The sequence below is a fragment of the Neltuma alba genome, unplaced genomic scaffold (genome assembly GCF_004799145.2).
Source record: "Neltuma alba isolate B1F8T4 unplaced genomic scaffold, ASM479914v2 tig00011287_pilon, whole genome shotgun sequence".
In the NCBI taxonomy this organism is placed as follows: Eukaryota; Viridiplantae; Streptophyta; class Magnoliopsida; order Fabales; family Fabaceae; genus Neltuma; species Neltuma alba.
Window position 1 is genome coordinate 63,018 of NW_021635996.1, and position 17,856 is coordinate 80,873.

At 32.0% G+C, this 17,856-nt stretch overlaps 3 protein-coding genes across 3 annotated transcripts; 1 reads left to right on the forward strand and 2 right to left on the reverse strand.

Annotated features, from left to right (window-relative positions):
- The first annotated feature begins 3,225 nt into the window (after positions 1-3,225).
- LOC114711278 (vacuolar protein sorting-associated protein 2 homolog 1) lies at positions 3,226-5,333 on the forward strand. Its single transcript, XM_028895647.1, has 4 exons — positions 3,226-3,356; positions 4,334-4,438; positions 4,671-4,931; positions 5,032-5,333. Exons 1-4 carry the CDS (start codon positions 3,249-3,251, stop codon positions 5,167-5,169), a joined length of 612 nt encoding a protein of 203 aa, XP_028751480.1. The 5' UTR covers positions 3,226-3,248; the 3' UTR covers positions 5,170-5,333.
- A 1,707-nt stretch (positions 5,334-7,040) lies between these two features.
- Positions 7,041-7,544, reverse strand: LOC114711265 (RING-H2 finger protein ATL16-like). The gene has a single exon (XM_028895633.1). It carries the CDS (start codon positions 7,542-7,544, stop codon positions 7,041-7,043), a length of 504 nt encoding a protein of 167 aa, XP_028751466.1.
- Positions 7,545-13,095: 5,551 nt separating this feature from the next.
- On the reverse strand, positions 13,096-15,502 carry LOC114711276 (40S ribosomal protein S3-3). Its single transcript, XM_028895645.1, has 6 exons — positions 15,382-15,502; positions 15,083-15,230; positions 14,807-14,978; positions 13,877-13,931; positions 13,660-13,791; positions 13,096-13,525 (listed from the first exon to the last, which is right to left on the reverse strand). Exons 1-6 carry the CDS (start codon positions 15,409-15,411, stop codon positions 13,355-13,357), a joined length of 708 nt encoding a protein of 235 aa, XP_028751478.1. The 5' UTR covers positions 15,412-15,502; the 3' UTR covers positions 13,096-13,354.
- Between the last annotated feature and the right edge of the window lie 2,354 nt (positions 15,503-17,856).

The following is a 17,856-nucleotide window of genomic DNA, read 5'->3' on the forward strand; positions in this document are numbered from 1 at the left end:
AATTAAATTTCTTGACAATTTTGCTACAACAGAGCTTATTTTCAATTGATATTTTACAATTATTTGAATCGAATATTATTGAAAACAAATTTTTCAAAAAAAAAATATTAAAACCTAACCATTTCGTTCTCTTTATCACATGGTTCATAAGAAGATCAAAATGAAGAATGATTCAAAATAATTATTAAAAAGCTAAACTATCCATTTCCCTTAAATCATAACATGACTTAGCAAGGGTATTATCAACTTTATAGAGATCATATGATACCCAGTTACTTTCCTTGCTCTCAATGATAAAAATCTGAACTAAAAATTGTATTAAAATCTCATGTTATCTCTTTACCTGCGTATAAAATTAAACAAAAAATCTATCAATAACAAGTTGTTTCAATAGCAGTGTTATTCATCATGCTTAGATGAGATTCCGGCTTCAAATATGATATTAACAAGTTTATATGCATCTATGTGTTTAATTATATATAATTAAAAAAAATCACTCCGCCTTTTTCTGAATGCATAATATCTTATTGTTGAGATATGCAAATGGGGGCTAATTGTCAAGGTGAGGGATTAGATATAATGACTACAAAATAATTAGATCAATGGAGATGCTGTACGGATAAGTTCGGTTAACGAAAAATTAACTTTTGCATTATTAGATGTTCTAATTACATTTGTTTACTTTATTAAAAGAAAAGGCTACAATCTCAAATCATATCTCATAATATAATGGCTCATCTTTTTAGGTGATTGAAATCTCCATGTCACCCAATCAACTTTAGGACAGTTAAATTGTAAGTTGGTTAATACTTCACAATTTCACTCGTACAAAATTCAATAATAAACTTTGGCAGGTAAAAAATTACTTTCGATGATACCTCACGTTAAATTATGATAGAAAAACTCATTATTATTATTTTTAATATAGAAATATCCAAGTATTATTGAACCCAATTAAAGGTAACTTTTTCAAATGTGTTTTTAACATTCACGGGAACTCAAATTCGAGATTTTATCTTTCAGCCAAAAAAATAAAAAAATTGAGATCTGATGCTCAAGCAGCCAAAACTCATTTCATTAGAAACCATGCCTATCAATTGCAAAATGAATGTTTGGCATTCTCAAAACCGCGGTTTCAGAAACATTTTTCCGCAAAACAAGGTAACCTCCTCCACATATTTACTTTGTAATCCGTAAAAACACTTCTGAAACCATAATTTGGTTTCTATCCAAACACCTCCTAAGTGTGGAACTTGGAAATTAAAAGCAGAAAGAGACAGATATTAGACGCAGGGGAGAGAGAAGAATAAGACAAGATTTAATGTGAGGCTAAGAAATGATAATTAGAGAGTGATAAAGTTTTGAAGATGAATTGAAAGGAGGCAATAAACCAATATAACATGAATGGCAATGCCAGTGTGCAACACCTGGGGATGTTGCTCACCAACCAAGCACCAACTGTGACCCTTACTATACGTACACATGCCCAGTTCTGTGCTGCCAATATCCCATTATTATTATTAATTACTCTACCTTTAATTTAATTATTGTTTTTGGAACCAAATATATATATATATATATCGACTCCAAATTAATCATTTCGGGGTTATGTATATATATAGAATAGATAGATATTATCTGTAAGCTAGTTAGCTATATCTACATGTATGATCTCCCATGGCATTTTGCTGTGTCTCACTTGGCCTCCAACTTCATTTTTATCAGCTATTGGATTTTAATTTTGTACAGTTTTTTTAGAGTAATTAATCTCGATGTGACACAGATTAATATATATATACATATTCATGGAATAAGATTTTGTATCATATTCACTGTTTTTTTACTATTTCTCTCTTATTTTAAATGGATTCACATGTTTCTAGTTTCAAAAAATTCGAATCCAGTACTACTTTTTTACAAATAAACAAATGAAAGTTCAACATAATGATAAAAAATTATTACTTTGATGCTAGTTAAACTTTTCCCGTACATTATTTTATACTGGAAAGTTTTCATGAATGAATTAATAGGATTTAATCCAGCAGAAGGGACTACTTTCTCGCAAACACAAATTATGCGGGTAGAAGAATCCGACCCGACAGGCTTTTCTCTCTACTACTCTATTTACCTTCTGGCAGTCTCTAAAGGGCAGGCACAGTATTCACAAATTAGAATTTATAGAATGTAGACCAAAATTCGATTATGGGCTATGGGCTATGGCCTTTGTTTTTCTGTGCATTCCAGTTTAGCCTGTTATTTCTAAGGCCCAGATACTTGTTATGGACCCGACAACCCAAATCACTACGACACAATATGGAGGTGCCGTTTATTAAAACGACGAAGGTCCGGGTCCCGGTAAGTGGGGTCCCCCGAGCAGGTCCTGCGGAGGAAGAAGATGGGGTGGTTCGTTCGTTGATGATTCTTTCCTTCCTTTACGCTTACCGCGTAAGCAATATCGATCAACGAGATCTTCGACCTCTAAATCCATCCTTAATAACATCCTATCGGGTCAGATTGTGAAACTTTGATTGAGTTACTGGGTTTCGGTTTCTAGTTGTGGTTACTGTCGATCAACGAGATCTTCGACCTCTAAATCCATCCTTAATAACATCCTATCGGGTCAGATTGTGAAACTTTGATTGAGTTACTGGGTTTCGGTTTCTAGTTGTGAGTACTGAATCATGTTGAAGTATCTGTCGATGATATATCTTGCCGGGAAAATCTAATTGGCTGCGGTTTGTATTGGACTGTATTATTGAGCATTTAAATTGGGAATTGGGATGCTCAATTCTAATCGTTTGTTTCGTGTTTTGATCGGTGCTTCGGACAGTACCTTAATTATACACACCGTATCCTTTGAGTCTCCTTTAGTATGTTCTGAGAATAAGTTACAATAACTGTAATTTTTTCTTTGCCGGCTTCAGTCATAATTTATTGTGCCATCTATGTTTGAAAGCAGTGTTGTATGGTGTTGATGTTGTAGTATTACTATTAAATTCATTTTATAACATTTCTAGCTATGAGAATCATAATTATAAGGGAATGCTTAGTAGCACATGACATTTGTTCACTGGATGCAAATTGATACTCGAGTGAAATTGTTTGCTAGTTTCGTGCATGCATACCATCCATAACATGCATATTAATTGGCTGATATGCCTGTAATGGGATTTTCTGTGAACTTAAAAACGGCATCGCTATGTGAATGTAAAATGTGATTTTCAGAGCTTCTGCGGGAAAATAAGAGAATGTTGGACAAATCGATTAGAGAAATAGAGCGGGAGAGACAAGGCTTGCAATCACAAGAAAAGAAACTGATTTTAGAGATAAAGAAGAGCGCCAAACAAGGCCAGATGGTATGATGTGTTTCCTTTTGTATTTTTGGTTTTTTTTTTTTTCCCTACCTTGGTTTTCTGTTGTAGCATATTGAATATGATAGCTTAACTGGCTGTGGCACAGCTAGTTATTTCCGTATTCACTTTTGAAGTTCGCAGCATTGGCTAAGCTGTTGTTGCTTTCTCAGTTTTGACCATTTTGTTTGTAATAATTTCACATTCTTTCTAATTGCCAGTCACTCATGACATAAATCAGACATTCCTAGTATTACTGCATGTTCTAATATTTCCACACGGTCAGGCAAATAGCCAGAGTCAATGAATTTCCGAGTCCCAGCGTGCCAAAAAGAATGAAAGGCTTATTTTTTTCTTTTCCTTTTTGAAATATGTCTGGAGCAATGGTTCGCAGTGGTTAAGTTTACGTTGCTTTAGAGCTTCCATTAAATTAGGGGCGTATATTCTGTATTTGATCTTTAAAGTTCAATATTATATTCAATCTTCATTTCTTGTGTCTTGATGAAGAAAAATACTTGATTGTCGTTAAGGTATTGGTGGACTAAAACTACTGATTGCATTTGATGACTATCGTTTATAATAATGGGATTTTGTTGTTTGATTTTCTGTCACTGGAACAACTCACACAGCAAGAAACTTATCCAGTCAGTTTTGATTTGCAGTCTACTCCTGCCTACTTTTGAATGTTTAATATTGATGTCATTTTAAAGCCTGAAAATTTACGTGAATGTAGTGCTTGGGAGTGATTCAAGCTCGTTTGCGTGTTATGAAGGGTATTTTCTGTTCTCGTTTGAATTAGTAGTCTGTTGCGTGACACATTCTAATTTGGTTTCAGTGTGTGAATCAACTGCCCAAATCTGACTGTCTGAAACACTGAATTTTGTCAATTTATTATGGTTCACAAATGAGTTGTCTTGGAAGGCGGTGGCCTATGCTTGCCATTGTCAATCTTGATTCGTGTAATGTTTTTTTTGACTTTTCAGGGAGCTGTTAGAGTGATGGCAAAGGATCTTGTTAGAACAAGGCATCAGATTGAAAAGTTTTATAAGCTTAAATCACAGCTCCAGGGTGTATCGCTCAGAATTCAGGTATGCTATTGTTGATATAATTGTAACTATTGGTTTGTCCTTCCATAGAAACTTTTCAAAGGATGAAATTGTGTTTTAAGACCCATGGCGTTATTCTTAGGAAAGGATTAGCCAGTGGACTGGCTACTTCCATGTATATCTGTTGATAAGCCCTGCACTGATGATCTAAATCTGTGCCTTAGCTTATATTTGGGTGGTAAAAGTTGACGTATACTGTGATACAAATTTTCAGACTTTGAAATCAACACAAGCAATGGGGGACGCCATGAAAGGTGTGACAAAAGCAATGGGACAGATGAATAGGCAGATGAACTTGCCATCTCTGCAGAAAATCATGCAAGAATTTGAGAGACAGAATGAGAGGATGGAACTGACGACTGAGGTGATGGGAGATGCAATAGATGATGCTTTGGAAGGAGATGAGGAAGAGGAAGAAACAGAAGAACTTGTGAACCAGGTTCTAGATGAGATTGGAATCGATGTAAACCAAGAGGTATATACAACACTTGCTGACTATTCAACTTCTTTCTCTAGCTTAAAAGTGAACTGTATAATTTCATCACAATGCCTAACAACTTTGATGTCATGCACAGCTTGTAAATGCACCATCAGAAGCCATTGCTGCCCCAGCGGCAAAGGCAAAGGTGCCTCAAGTCGAAACAACTGGAAATGATGATGGCGGGATAGATAGTGATTTACAGGCAAGGTTAGACAATTTAAGAAGAATGTAATCTTCATCCTGTATCTTGTACACTCCACCTTTACTTGGAGAGGTGTAGCATATTTGTACCATGGTATATAATTGATAAGTTGTGCAAGACTCTGATGAACTCGGGATTATGAACGAAATGGATATTTTTCTTAAGGAAATTTCCTCGTCATTTTGCTTATCCAAGTGATATATTCTTGGAACAATTGAGATTTAGATTTTGTGTTTAGCAAATTTATATTTCTTATCGGTTTCTTGTGCCTCGATCTTGGGGCGCATTACATTTCAAGCTGTAATGGGCTTGAAATGCTTGAATGATATTACTAATGTGATATTGTGCTGGCGGCTCCATCCATGTTCGGATCTATAAACGTAATTATCAGATGTAGCGGTGAATAATTAAAAGTTGAGTCTTGTGGTTTTATATTTTATTGTTTATCAGGAGATATATGTAACTTGGTAATTATTACTGTGAGAAAAAGAGGCGCGCACAAATTTGAAGAACGGCTGTTGGGTATGACCTTGTGTTTCGCTAATACATGTTATGAATATAAGTGTGCTGCTATGTTTCTATATATTTGTGTCATATCAAAAAATATTAAAAAATATACTCCTCTGTTCCTAAATATAATATCCTTATACTCACTAGTATAAGGGTTTTATATTTATGACTGGAGTATTAAATTGATAAAAAAAATTTTTACATTTGTTCCTATTAAAAAATATTGTCCTTTTTCTTTTACCTTTTTTTAATTATATCTCATGGGGGTAAAATTAAAAAAGGATCATTAATTATCGTACAACCAACTTATATTTAGGAACAAATATTTCTCCTATAAATGACTTCCATGTAGGAACTAAGCCGTAACTATTTTAGGGACTAAATTTCATTTTCTTGCAAAAATTCATCTGTTCCTATCCTCCAAATTGCATGCAAGTAAAGGAGGGCGCCTGTGTTAATTTTAAAAGATTGTAATTAATTCAAAAGCTAATTCGAATTAACGTAAAATGGCTGCAAGGATTGTTATAGAAATTTGGCCAAAATTTTTCCCTCTTTTGTTATTCCTTAAATTAATCTCTGGCATGAGAAGATAATTCTTTTACTTATCCTCCTTTCATCTTATATTCAGGTCTTGAAAACTTCCAAATAAATCTAAACCTTCCAATAACAGGCAATTTTTTATTCAATTTATTATCCTCGAAACATCAACTATGGTGTATACTCTTCATCCCAAACAAATAATTTGAGCTAAAGGTGGCACAGCATGTCTCTTCTCCTGTCTGCACAGAACCAAACAAATGCATACTTTCTTTCACTTCTTTTCTTTTCTTTTCTTTTCATTTTTGAAGCAACACTTTCCTTCGTCTAAATTAATTAAGCCTATCACTATACTACGAAAACATACCCTTGAAATAGTAAGCAAAAAATTTTCCCCTTTTTCCCCTTTTCTCAGCTCCTATTCATTTCCCCCCTCATCTCTGCCAGCCAGACCATCAACAATGATTGAAGTTTCCACTATTGACTTTTCTGATTTCTTTGCCGCGAAAAAGTATCAAAAAGCTGAAAAAAAAAAAAAGGGTGGAAGGATGTTGCAGACATATCACATAGAATGAACCAAAAGTGAACGGCCTGTATTCAACCAAATAATTGGGTATCCCTGAAATATTTTAAAAAATGAAAAGGAAAAAAAAAATCCAAATGTTAAACTTAACCCAGCCCAGCTCTCAATCAATCTCCCCCAATGGAATCTCCTTCTTGTCATCCTCTGGATTCTCCCACTTCTTTTTCTAACAAATCCATCACCATTTCACAAAACACAATCACAAGTGAATTTCACATACCTACTCTTCTTCTTCTTCTTCTCCTCCTTGCCTGCTTCAATCCGATCAATCTCACTCTGTTATCCCAACAGGTGTTCGACAGATTGGGCAATCCAAGTGAGAATAAAGCCACATGTCTATACACATCGCATGAAACGAATGATTACACTGAGGTAGCTTCCTCACTTCTTCGCCTTCTTCGAACACCGATAAGCAAACTGGGCATTCATATTCTTCACCTCTTCCTCCTCCTCCTTCCTTCTCTTTTGCTTCTTTCTTATACCTGAAGCTCGAAAGCAAGTTCCTGTTCGAGCATTCAAAGCTCCGGCTGCTACTTCCGGGCCCGATCACCACCTCCACCTCCCGGTCGTCCCCTGTCCCTTGCAGCTGCCGCCGGCTGCGGCTGCACCGTCTGATGATGATGAGGTTGTACATGGCTAACACTATGGCGGCGGTTCCGACCACCGCCAGGCCGTAGTACAGCATGGTCATGCCGGAGTTTGGGGAAGAAGAAGACGACGGAGGAGGAGGGGGAGAGGGAGGTGAGAGTGTCAAGGGGCTTTGCTCGTCAGCCATTGTTGGTGAGGTAGGAAGAAGGTTTTAATTAGAAGAAGATGAAGGAGAATATATTGTAGGCAGACGTGAAAGCAAATCCTGGCCATGAGTTCCATGATAGAATTGTAGAAATTAACAATATTATTATTATTAACTTTATAATTTCATTATATATTAATAATATTTAGTTGTTAATTAATCTAATTAAAACCCGTGGTGGTTATGCAGTCCTTAGCTTGATGAAATAATTTAACTTTTTTTTAATGGTACTTAAGTTTCGTTTTTTCCCCTTTCGAAGTATACGTGGCCTTCGCTCGTTAGTCTCCTAAAAATTAATATTAATATTAATATTATATCATTAGCAATGTAATTAAGAGAACAAGTATGTTATTGATATAATCGTTAATTAGTCTCCCAAGTTTATTTATAATTGTTATCACTTATTGGCCAACAATCTCACTCTCAACAATTTTTTCATTGAAAATCAAACACACAGGGCATTACGTGGCAATAAATTGATGTAAGATAGAAATCGTCCAGTCATAGATGAATCTAACATTTGGGTTAAATATAAATATTGAATGAAAAAATCGCACCTGGACTAAAAATTTTCAACTTAGTGATAAGGATTTAATTTTTATATTCTTGTTCAATTTTTTATTGCCATAAAAACAATTAATTAATAATCATATTACCCATCTATTTCGTTATAACAATAATATATGATACAATTACTCATTCCTCAATATTTTATTATTACATTCTTACAAGGGGAAAAAAAAACAGCTTCAACTCAAAAAACCATGGATATATAATCATGATTCATGGGTGCTTAGTTTTACGTTATAAACGGTTGACATCATAATTTTGTAAGTTTGTAATATAAAATCAGATATATTAAGAAAAGAATAACTCCCTCCACTTCCTAGTATAAAAACTAGTTAGAAATTAAATTTATTTTTAAATATAAAATCTAAATCCATTTTGACTCTTTTTTTTTATTCTATTTTGTCTTTTATATTTATCATTTTTCTTTCCAACTAATTGGCATAACTTATAAACTAATACTAGTATATAATCTAATGTCATATAAGGATATTTTGAGGAGATCATATCTCATTTATTATAATTAATTAATTCATTTGATTTTATTTATTTATTCAAATTAATTAATTAAATCTTATATTAAAAACAGAAATAAGTTATGATTTTTTTGATGCGGTTGGGGTGAGGGCCACTTTCTCTCTTGTAAAAAACTTCTTTCAGCTGCTAAACTGAAGTTGCTTAGCAAGACATTAGTAAATAATGTTGGTACCTTTAAATACCATAAAAGCTTCTTTCATGCGCACCAAACACAATATCAATTAGGAGACAAAAATATAAAAAGTAATTAACAAGGATGGGATGAAATAGGGTTGGTAACACAGGTTAACCTGTGAGTTATGGGTTAACTCGTGACGGGTTGAGCCCGTGGTGGGTCGGGCTAAAAAGGCTTGTTTGAAAGAAAAACCAACCCTAATCTGCCACAGCAAGTCGGTGGGTTACTTCGCCAACCCGCCAACACTTTTTTTTTTTTAATTTTATTTTTTAATTTTTTTCTTATACAATATCTAAAAATAATAATAAATTTTTTATTTTTCTTAAAATATTTGATTGAAAGCACCAAATAAATTATATAGATATTTTTTTAATTTTTTAGATAGGATATAATATATAATTATATAATTATAATAATTAAAATTTTTAAAAATATAAATATAAATAAATGCGGGTTAGCCCGCAGGTTGGCAGGCTAACCCGTGACAGGTTATGGGCCTGGCAATGCAGGTTAAAATGACTCGTTTACTGGCGAATTGGTTTTTGACCAACCCTAACTTACTATTTTTTACGGGCGCAGGTTCAATCCATATTATCAGTTTTAGGACGAAAGAGAGCAAAATTGCAGAACTACAGAATTGCAAATTCTTTGCTTGTTGATTTGGTAATCCTCAGGCCTCGCTCAATTTTTGTATGTGTAAGGAAATTTTGGTTTTTTGTTGGGAAACCAGAACAAAACCCAATATAGGGAGCGCATAAATAAGCCATAAACAATAATGACATCATAATTTAACATAAAATTGTAAGACTCAAATTTATAATTCCTTCTATTTTATTATATAACACCTCCTTTTCTTAATATAAAAGGTAGATAACTAATTTATAAATATTTAAAAACTAGTTAAATTAGTTATTCATAACAAATATGTCTTGATTTTTCTAAACTATTATATTTAATCAAGTGTATTGGAAATACTTCTTGATTGGAAGCTCCTTTTATATATATGCAATCAACAATAATACTTTTAACAAAACATTATATATAAATCTAGAAGACAGAATAGATTGAAATTATATATTTAAGATAAAAAAATAAACTCTTTATCTAACTCCTATGTTTAGGATAGAAGGTAGTATTATTTATTAAACCCAATTTTGTTTGACATGATGACTGTTTTTCCCTCAAACAACATCCGAAATGAAACTTCACATACCAATTTAAGTCTACCGTAAACGCGCCAGCATTAAATATACTTTGTCATTGTAATATCTCTTTCAGTGAAACGTGCCGTTCAGTTATGCATGTACCAGAAATTTGTTTTTCTTTTCAAAAAATTATTAACATTATTTTAATTTGCTTACAGATGAATTGGCAAATAGTTCGTTGGATTATACAGAACTTGACCCTTAAAACAGAAGATTCGATATGACATGGTAAGAGTAGCCGTCAATTGAATTTTAAGGGGTGTTTAGATACCCAATAATCACTTTTCAGAAACATTTTTCTGCAAATCGAAATAAACTCTTCTACATATTTACCTCGTATATCGTAAAAACACTTTTGAAACCATGGTTTTGATCTTACCCAAAAACCCCTTTAATCTGAAAGAATGACAATGAAAAAGTTCAGAGAAAGGTCATGATACTTTTAAAAAAAACATTAAAGATTTTTAGTATCCAATATTAAAAAAATGAGTGTTTAATTTGAGAACTTAAATTGTGATGAAATCCTAATTTAACACTTCTTATAAAGCTCTTAATTATCGTTCTACATTTTTATTTCTCTCACTCTATTTTTCTAGAACAAGTTTTTAAAAATACTAATAATAATTAAATGTACTGCAACCCCATTCTCTATTAAAACCCACTCAAATGAAAGAAAACTTAACTATTGAAAATTCGAAATAATTTTGGGAGTGTTTGGATGTAAATCAAATTATAGTTTTAAAAGTGCTTTTACGATTTACAAAGTAAATATGGAAAAGAGTTTACTTCGTTTTGTGAAAAAGTGCTTCTTAAGTATTCCCAAACACCCCCTTTATCATACATAAGAGATTTATGTTTTAATAGAAAAAGGCCACACGGGGAGAGAAAGAGAGAGATTTTGTAAATAATTTTGTTTATTAATATATTTTTATTTTAATTATATTTAATATTTCGACGGTTTATATTTCAGGATTAAAAGTATCATCTCATATAGTACAGTTCTTGAAATTAAAGTACCTCTTTCTTTGTTGGGAGAGATAATTAGAATAGGAAGTATATACCTTATATTACACTTGTTTTCTTATTGTTATCATTTGTTTATTTTTTAAGATCTTACAAACACTCTAATATGGTAATATGCCAATATAATCGACAATTATAGAGACAGCTGGAAAGAGGAAAAAAGTGGTCTTCGTTTGCTAATCCTAATGAGATTGCTACAGCAACACAAAATTATTTTATATTCCGACCTAAGGCCAAAAAAAAAAAATCAAACCCCCCTCAACATATTATGTTACTTGTCCACTTTTTTTTTTTACTACACATAGATATTTTTTAATTAAAAACAATTTTATTCAAAATACTATCAGGTTTATAAATGTAAGCATCCACATTGTGAGAAACTAAACACATTTTAATAATCTTACACTTTTTTAAATATGCGTTCAGTTTTTAGCAATGTTTTTTTTTAATATTTTTTCTTTTTACTTTTTCTATTTGCATAAAATTTGCTTTATTTTGCCCAATATACTATATATAAATAAATAAAATAGTTTGGACATCATGTCAATGTCACGGAGGAATAAAATTTATATTTGTAATAATATTTATATCATGATTGGTGGCTTTCGTGGAAGTTTCAACCATTCTCCAACTTTCAATAAATATATATAAAATTTTTTGGCGTTCTGTTTTATATTATTTATATATAATGACTAGATTGAGGATCTAACCATTCTTTTAACCATAGCGAACCTTTAGCCTTCACTATTGAACAACTAACAAACTATTTTTTTTTTGTTAAAATTAAATTGTGAGTGGTGACTTACAAGCCTAAAATAAGCCACGTTGTTAATTGCTTATAAATTTGTATAAATTTTACGTTATATACAATAGGTATTTAGATGTGTGTTGCAACTGACGTAAAAAAATGACCCAAAAAAAATAATAATAAGATGTGTGTTATGTTTCAACTGATGTATGATTAATTGATTACTTTAAATTAGCTCCATAAGGTACACCTCAATAAACAGGATGGCAAATCGTTACTTTGCGTACATTAAAATAATGTATTTTTCAACTTGAATCATATTAGTCAGTTTAATCAAATTATAACAATTTTAATCAAATATGGGGAACATATCAAATGAATGAGGCACCTTATCAAGAATGTAATGGAACGTACATTTAATATCCACATGATCATGAAGTTCTCTGGCCAAACCAAAAATTAGTCCAATACTCCCTTCTCCTAAATGTAAAAACGAAGCAATGAATTAGTTGTTATCAAAAAATTATTTAGGTTATTTATTTTTTATTATTGTGTAAAAATGTCGCTTTCCTTAAATTCCCACAAAGAAAAAACATTAAACGTGGGGAAAGATTTGAGAACCTATATTTTAAGTATTTAACCAGCTTTTATATGCAAGACTGGAATGAGCATTAACGAAATAACTAGATTGAAATCTCATAAATTTCAGTGAGAGCCATACATATAGTGACATCAAAATGTCACATTTTCTGAATAAATTTGAAGTGCTCACCACTTTATTGGTCGCATAATAATCCCTTTAAAACATTTTAATCCTCCGGTTTATAATATAAGATTTATTTAATTAAATTAAAAAAATTAAGTAATATTAATTATAATAAATATGATTTTTTTTCCTTAAATGTCATAATCATCTTTGTTAATATCATCCCTCTTTTTCTTACTTGATTATGATTAAATATGAAAAAAATTAATAAATATGAAAAACAAATCTTATATTTAAAATCAAAATTAATTCAACAAATAGATCAAATTCAGGAATTTCCTCGTCTAATTCTTTAAAAACCCTCAATATTTTTTTCTCGCGGCCTAGCTCCTCGCAACACTTACAACTGTCGTGGTTGGGTGAAATTCAGTTGATCAATTCAACCCGAACAATACATTTACAGCATTACTAAAAGAATTAGAAAAAGACCCCTGTTCAAGAAAAGTAAAAACTTTGAAATAAGTCCCGAGGGATGGAGGAAAAGAGACGCCCTCAACAAGACATAATACAAGTTGCCAAAGAAATAGGGAATTGGATCATTCAAGATGATTAAAACTTGTCACTAGAGTCCGGCAAAACTTATGTAACGGTAAAATGAATCATAAAAACTTGTGACCAGAGTACATCAAAATTTTCGAAACAGTGAGGAAAGATTATAGAGAACTTTGAACTCATGTACCTTTAATAACCATCATTGCTTACAAGATAACCTAAGCACTCCGAGGCCAAAAATTTGGCACAAACCGCTAGTACAGAAACAGTCAAAATGCTTCAAGCAACAGGAAGCTCGATATCAGTTGCCACAATAGCAGCAGGCCGGCCGTATTCTTCCTCCTCCTTTGGAGGGTGGATTGTGACAACATCCGGGAGAGGAGTTTTGGGACCCTGTTTTCCTTTAGGATCCCAATCGAGCATGATCTTGACCTTGATACCAAGAACACCCTAAAACATACACAAAAACAAAATAACTAAACAAAATCATTCCATAATAGATTGGAAAGCACCAACTAGAATAGCCACAACACAACACTAAAAAGCATGATTGAAAAATTTTCAGGAACTCGAGAAGTCCTGACCTGTCTTAGAAGTACATGTCTTACAGCAGAGTCAATGTAGTCCCTGACTGGCTGCCCAGAAGAAATCATGTATCCGTCCTTGAACTTCATGGACTTAGCTCTCTGAGCCCTCAATTTTCCACTAACAATAACCTACTCACAAATCAAACAGTAATTACCATCTGTCTAACACAACATTGCTACAAGCCAGTTCAAAGATGGGTACTCCAGAACAAACCTCGCATCCCTTGGCACCACTTTCCATAACAAATCTCAGAACACCATAACAAGCCCTGAAAATAATTAGTCATTTAGATATATAGTTTATAATAATTATGGAGAAGAATCCTGTTAATGCAATGGATATTGAAAATTCCTATTCCCAGACACGAATTATTGCAATTACAGAGGAAGTTCAAACGATAATCAAATAACATAGCGAAAGCTAATGACATCCTTAGCCAGGTGGAGGCATGCGAAATATTCAATCTACCAGGTATCGAAGTATAACACCGGTAACCATTAACTGCTAATCTATCTGTTTCAAGACTACTAATGATTCAAGTGTCCGAATGACAATAGGCACATCTTGAAAGCACCGTTCAGGCCTTCAAGCGTAACATTGTGTTAAAAGAATGATGTTCAAGGAATTCAAGACAGTAGATGGAAATACATAATCAAAATACACCATGTATCCCCCAGCGGTACTGCATGAAAAGAAAAAAGTTTCAAGAGTTTTGATGGCATGGAGGACAAGAAATAATATAGTCATCTTCCGACACAAACTTGGTACAGAAACGCCAATCTGCTTTATAGATGACCGCAGAAGCCACAAGAAAACAATAGTGGATTCGAATTAGCCATAAAATCTATGTAACTCAAACAAAATTATGTACCAATATTCAGTAGAATGATGGAACATAAATGAAAACTTTCTCGTTTCAGAAAGCCTATCCTGGGGGCATTATTCAGGAATTAGTGTTTGTTAAGTTAAAAAGTGACTTGAAAAAAAATTATCATGTAGTTATAATACACATTAGCATTTGACAAACATCTTGCAAACAATCCAACAGTATCATCATATTGCATGCAAGAAGACATCACTTACATACATAATTCACACATTACTATACCACACATAGCTAGCTTCAAACTTTAAATCACATACCTCCGTACAGCGAGACCACCAAGAAGCTTATATCGAAGAGACTCTGCCTGGGCAATAGCGCAGAGACCTCTGTTGTTGACCTTCTCGGCATATAGTTCCACACTATTCTCGGGAAACTTGAATCTCTTCTGTACAACAGAAGTCAGCTCCCTAATTCTCCTTCCCTTCTCCCCTATATTCAGAACAGATAAAATTACTATTGGCTCAAGAAAAATCGGCAAAAAAAGTTCATGGAAATCACAGATAATTTTGGTGCGAATAAAGTAAAACGCCTACCAAGAACGTTCTGAGTTCGAGTTGCTCTGATAATGATCTCAGTGCGCATTGGGGTAACCCTGACCTCGACACCGGAGTATCCATCTTCAGCTAGCTCTCTAGTCAGAACCTCGTTCAGCTCAGCGAAGAAAACTCCGTCAGCAACGAACTGCATACGTAAACCAACAAATCAAGAGTAAGGCAATGAAACGAAAAACAGGAGAACAGGCTTAGACTGAAATTAAATATGAACTGAGGAAAACTGAGGGATAAGATCCACTGGTAATTCTCACTGGGCAAGACAGCTATAAAGTTATAACCTTTCTCTTCTTGCTCATCTGTGTCGCCATTGTCGCAAATGAAACGAGTTGCAGAAACGAGATGCAGAGGCGGAAGATCAAAGGCTGCCGCAGCAGTGACCGTGGCCCAACAAACCCTAATTTCCTAGGAGGGGTTTGGAGGGAGAACGGGATTATATTGTGCAGGAGCTGATAAATCCAACGGCGGCAATGCAATTAGGGTTTGGCATCTAACGGATCAAAGCAACTGTAAAATTTATAATAAATGAATTTACTCCTTCCCATTTATTATAAGGAAAATGGCAAAAAAAAAAATACTGTCAAAATAAAATTTATAAATTGGGACCCATAATAATATTAGTATGGGTTTCGACAATAATTTTTATGAACGGTCGTGTATACAATTTTTTTATTTCAGTGATCTTTTTTTTTAACAATTTTTTTCTTTATTATAAGAAACAGCTATTAAAATCATAAAATTCAATATGTTAATTAAATTTAGTTTGAAAAAATTAATATGTAATATATATTTTAAATTATATCCTTATTGATAAAATAAGTATATGAAACATAATGAGTGAAAATTTATTGCTGAGATAATAAGTAACATATATTTAAGGGAGACTTAGAGAGAAGGACCTAATATGGATGATATTTATTGGAAAGGACCATAAAAACTATAATTGTTTAGAAGGACCAAATACCAAAATATAGATTTAGAAATATTGTTTTGCTCCTGACTAAATCCCCTATATTCTCTCTTATCATATTCTACAATTATCTTTTTTTTTAAATAAAATAATAACTTCTTATTCATATTAATTCAAACCAATTAGAATTACAAAGTCAAAACCAATTGTAATTAATCAAATTAAATTAATGACCAACACTAATTAATTTATTTTTCCATCATTTTTAATCAATAAAACTTTGTTTAAGCTTTCTAAATAATGAAGTTATCAAAGTTATAAAAGTCAACCACATTTTTATTTATTTATCTCATAATCTTTTTTTTTTGGCAAGGTACTCTTATTTCATTTCAGGACATTAATTATTAATTAGAAATAAATTGAATCATATTGGTTAATAAAATTACAAATTTCAAATAAAAAGTAGCATATAAAAGTCATTATATCAACAGGTATTTATCCTAATAAAAGTAACTATAATAGTTTGAGTGCCAAAATTCAAATTTAAGTCTACCTAAATATAAAAGATAAAATTGAAAGAGCTATCTCTATTTTGACTTGATAAAAATTTGACCTAATAATACATTAATACCAAGTATCAAGTATTGAATAAAAGAGCTTTTTTATTTGGGTTCAATGTTTATTATATCTTTTCCCCCTATATTTTTTTTTCTTAATAAATTCTCAGTGTTCAATTTCATACATAAAAAGGCTTGAGCTTGTATCATATTAACGACTAATGATATCAAAATCTAAGAAAAACATACATGACATGCCAACATTTACCACACAATATGAACATATGAAGTGGTATACCACAATAATTTTTTATTTTTATAAGTTATGAATAAGTTATACATTAATTATTATTATATTTTTTTAAAATTTGTAATTGTATTATTTAAGAGGATTCAATTTAATCCTAAATTGGGATTATAACTTATAAGGCATGAAATAGAACAATAGTATGAAATAAATAAATAAATAACCATTAAACTTTATAACTTTAATAGGCTCATTATTCCAAAAAGCCAAAAAAAAACACTTTTGTTAATTAAAAAATGATGGACAAATAAATTAATTAGTATTGATTGTTAATTTCATTTTACTAATTAGAATTGCTTCCTAACTTTGTAATTCCGATCAGTTTGAATTCTCCATTATTTCATTTAAAAATAGGATAATAATAGGATATGGTGAGAGAGAATATAGAAAATTCAGTTAGGAGCAAATTAGTATTGTTAAATTTATATTTTAGCAGTTGGTCTTTCTAAATAATTATAATTTTTAAAATCCTTTCGAATAAATATTATCCACGATCGGTCCCTCTCTCTAATTCTCCCTATATTTAATGTGGATAAATATGAAAAGATTTCAAACAAAGAATTTGTTTCTTATATTTAGAAACAATGTTATGATAGAGATTGTTCATCATGAAAAGTGACAAAGAGAATAATATATTTGTTCTGAATATAAATATTGTCCACATGCTAATAGGAAGTGTTTGAATGAAAATCAAACCATGATTTGAAATATGATTTTATGATATATAAAATAAGTAGGTGAAAGGAGTTTTGTTTCTATTTGTGTAAAGTACTTTTTAAAAGTGTTTTTTGCCCAAACCCAACACCCTAGAAGCACCGATGAAGAGTAATTTTTAAATATGACAAACCCTTTGTACAATATAAAACATAAGATACTACTTCCAGTACCTAATATAAGATGTTATTTGACTTTTATTTTGATCCTAAATATAAGACTCCAATCCACTTTATCTCTAATATTTATGCCTTTTTTCTTAATATAA

Coding starts and splice junctions, on each gene's coding strand:
- LOC114711278 (XM_028895647.1), top strand. CDS start 3,249: ATGTTGGACAAATCGATTAGAGAAATAGAGCGGGAGAGACAAGGCTTG. Junction 3,357..4,333: donor GCGCCAAACAAGGCCAGATG/GTATGATGTGTT, acceptor TTGACTTTTCAG/GGAGCTGTTAGAGTGATGGC. Junction 4,439..4,670: donor GTGTATCGCTCAGAATTCAG/GTATGCTATTGT, acceptor ACAAATTTTCAG/ACTTTGAAATCAACACAAGC.
- LOC114711265 (XM_028895633.1), bottom strand. CDS start 7,544: ATGGCTGACGAGCAAAGCCCCTTGACACTCTCACCTCCCTCTCCCCCT.
- LOC114711276 (XM_028895645.1), bottom strand. CDS start 15,411: ATGGCGACACAGATGAGCAAGAAGAGAAAG. Junction 15,231..15,381: donor AGATGAGCAAGAAGAGAAAG/GTTATAACTTTA, acceptor TTACGTATGCAG/TTCGTTGCTGACGGAGTTTT. Junction 13,526..13,659: donor GACATGTACTTCTAAGACAG/GTCAGGACTTCT, acceptor TGTATGTTTTAG/GGTGTTCTTGGTATCAAGGT.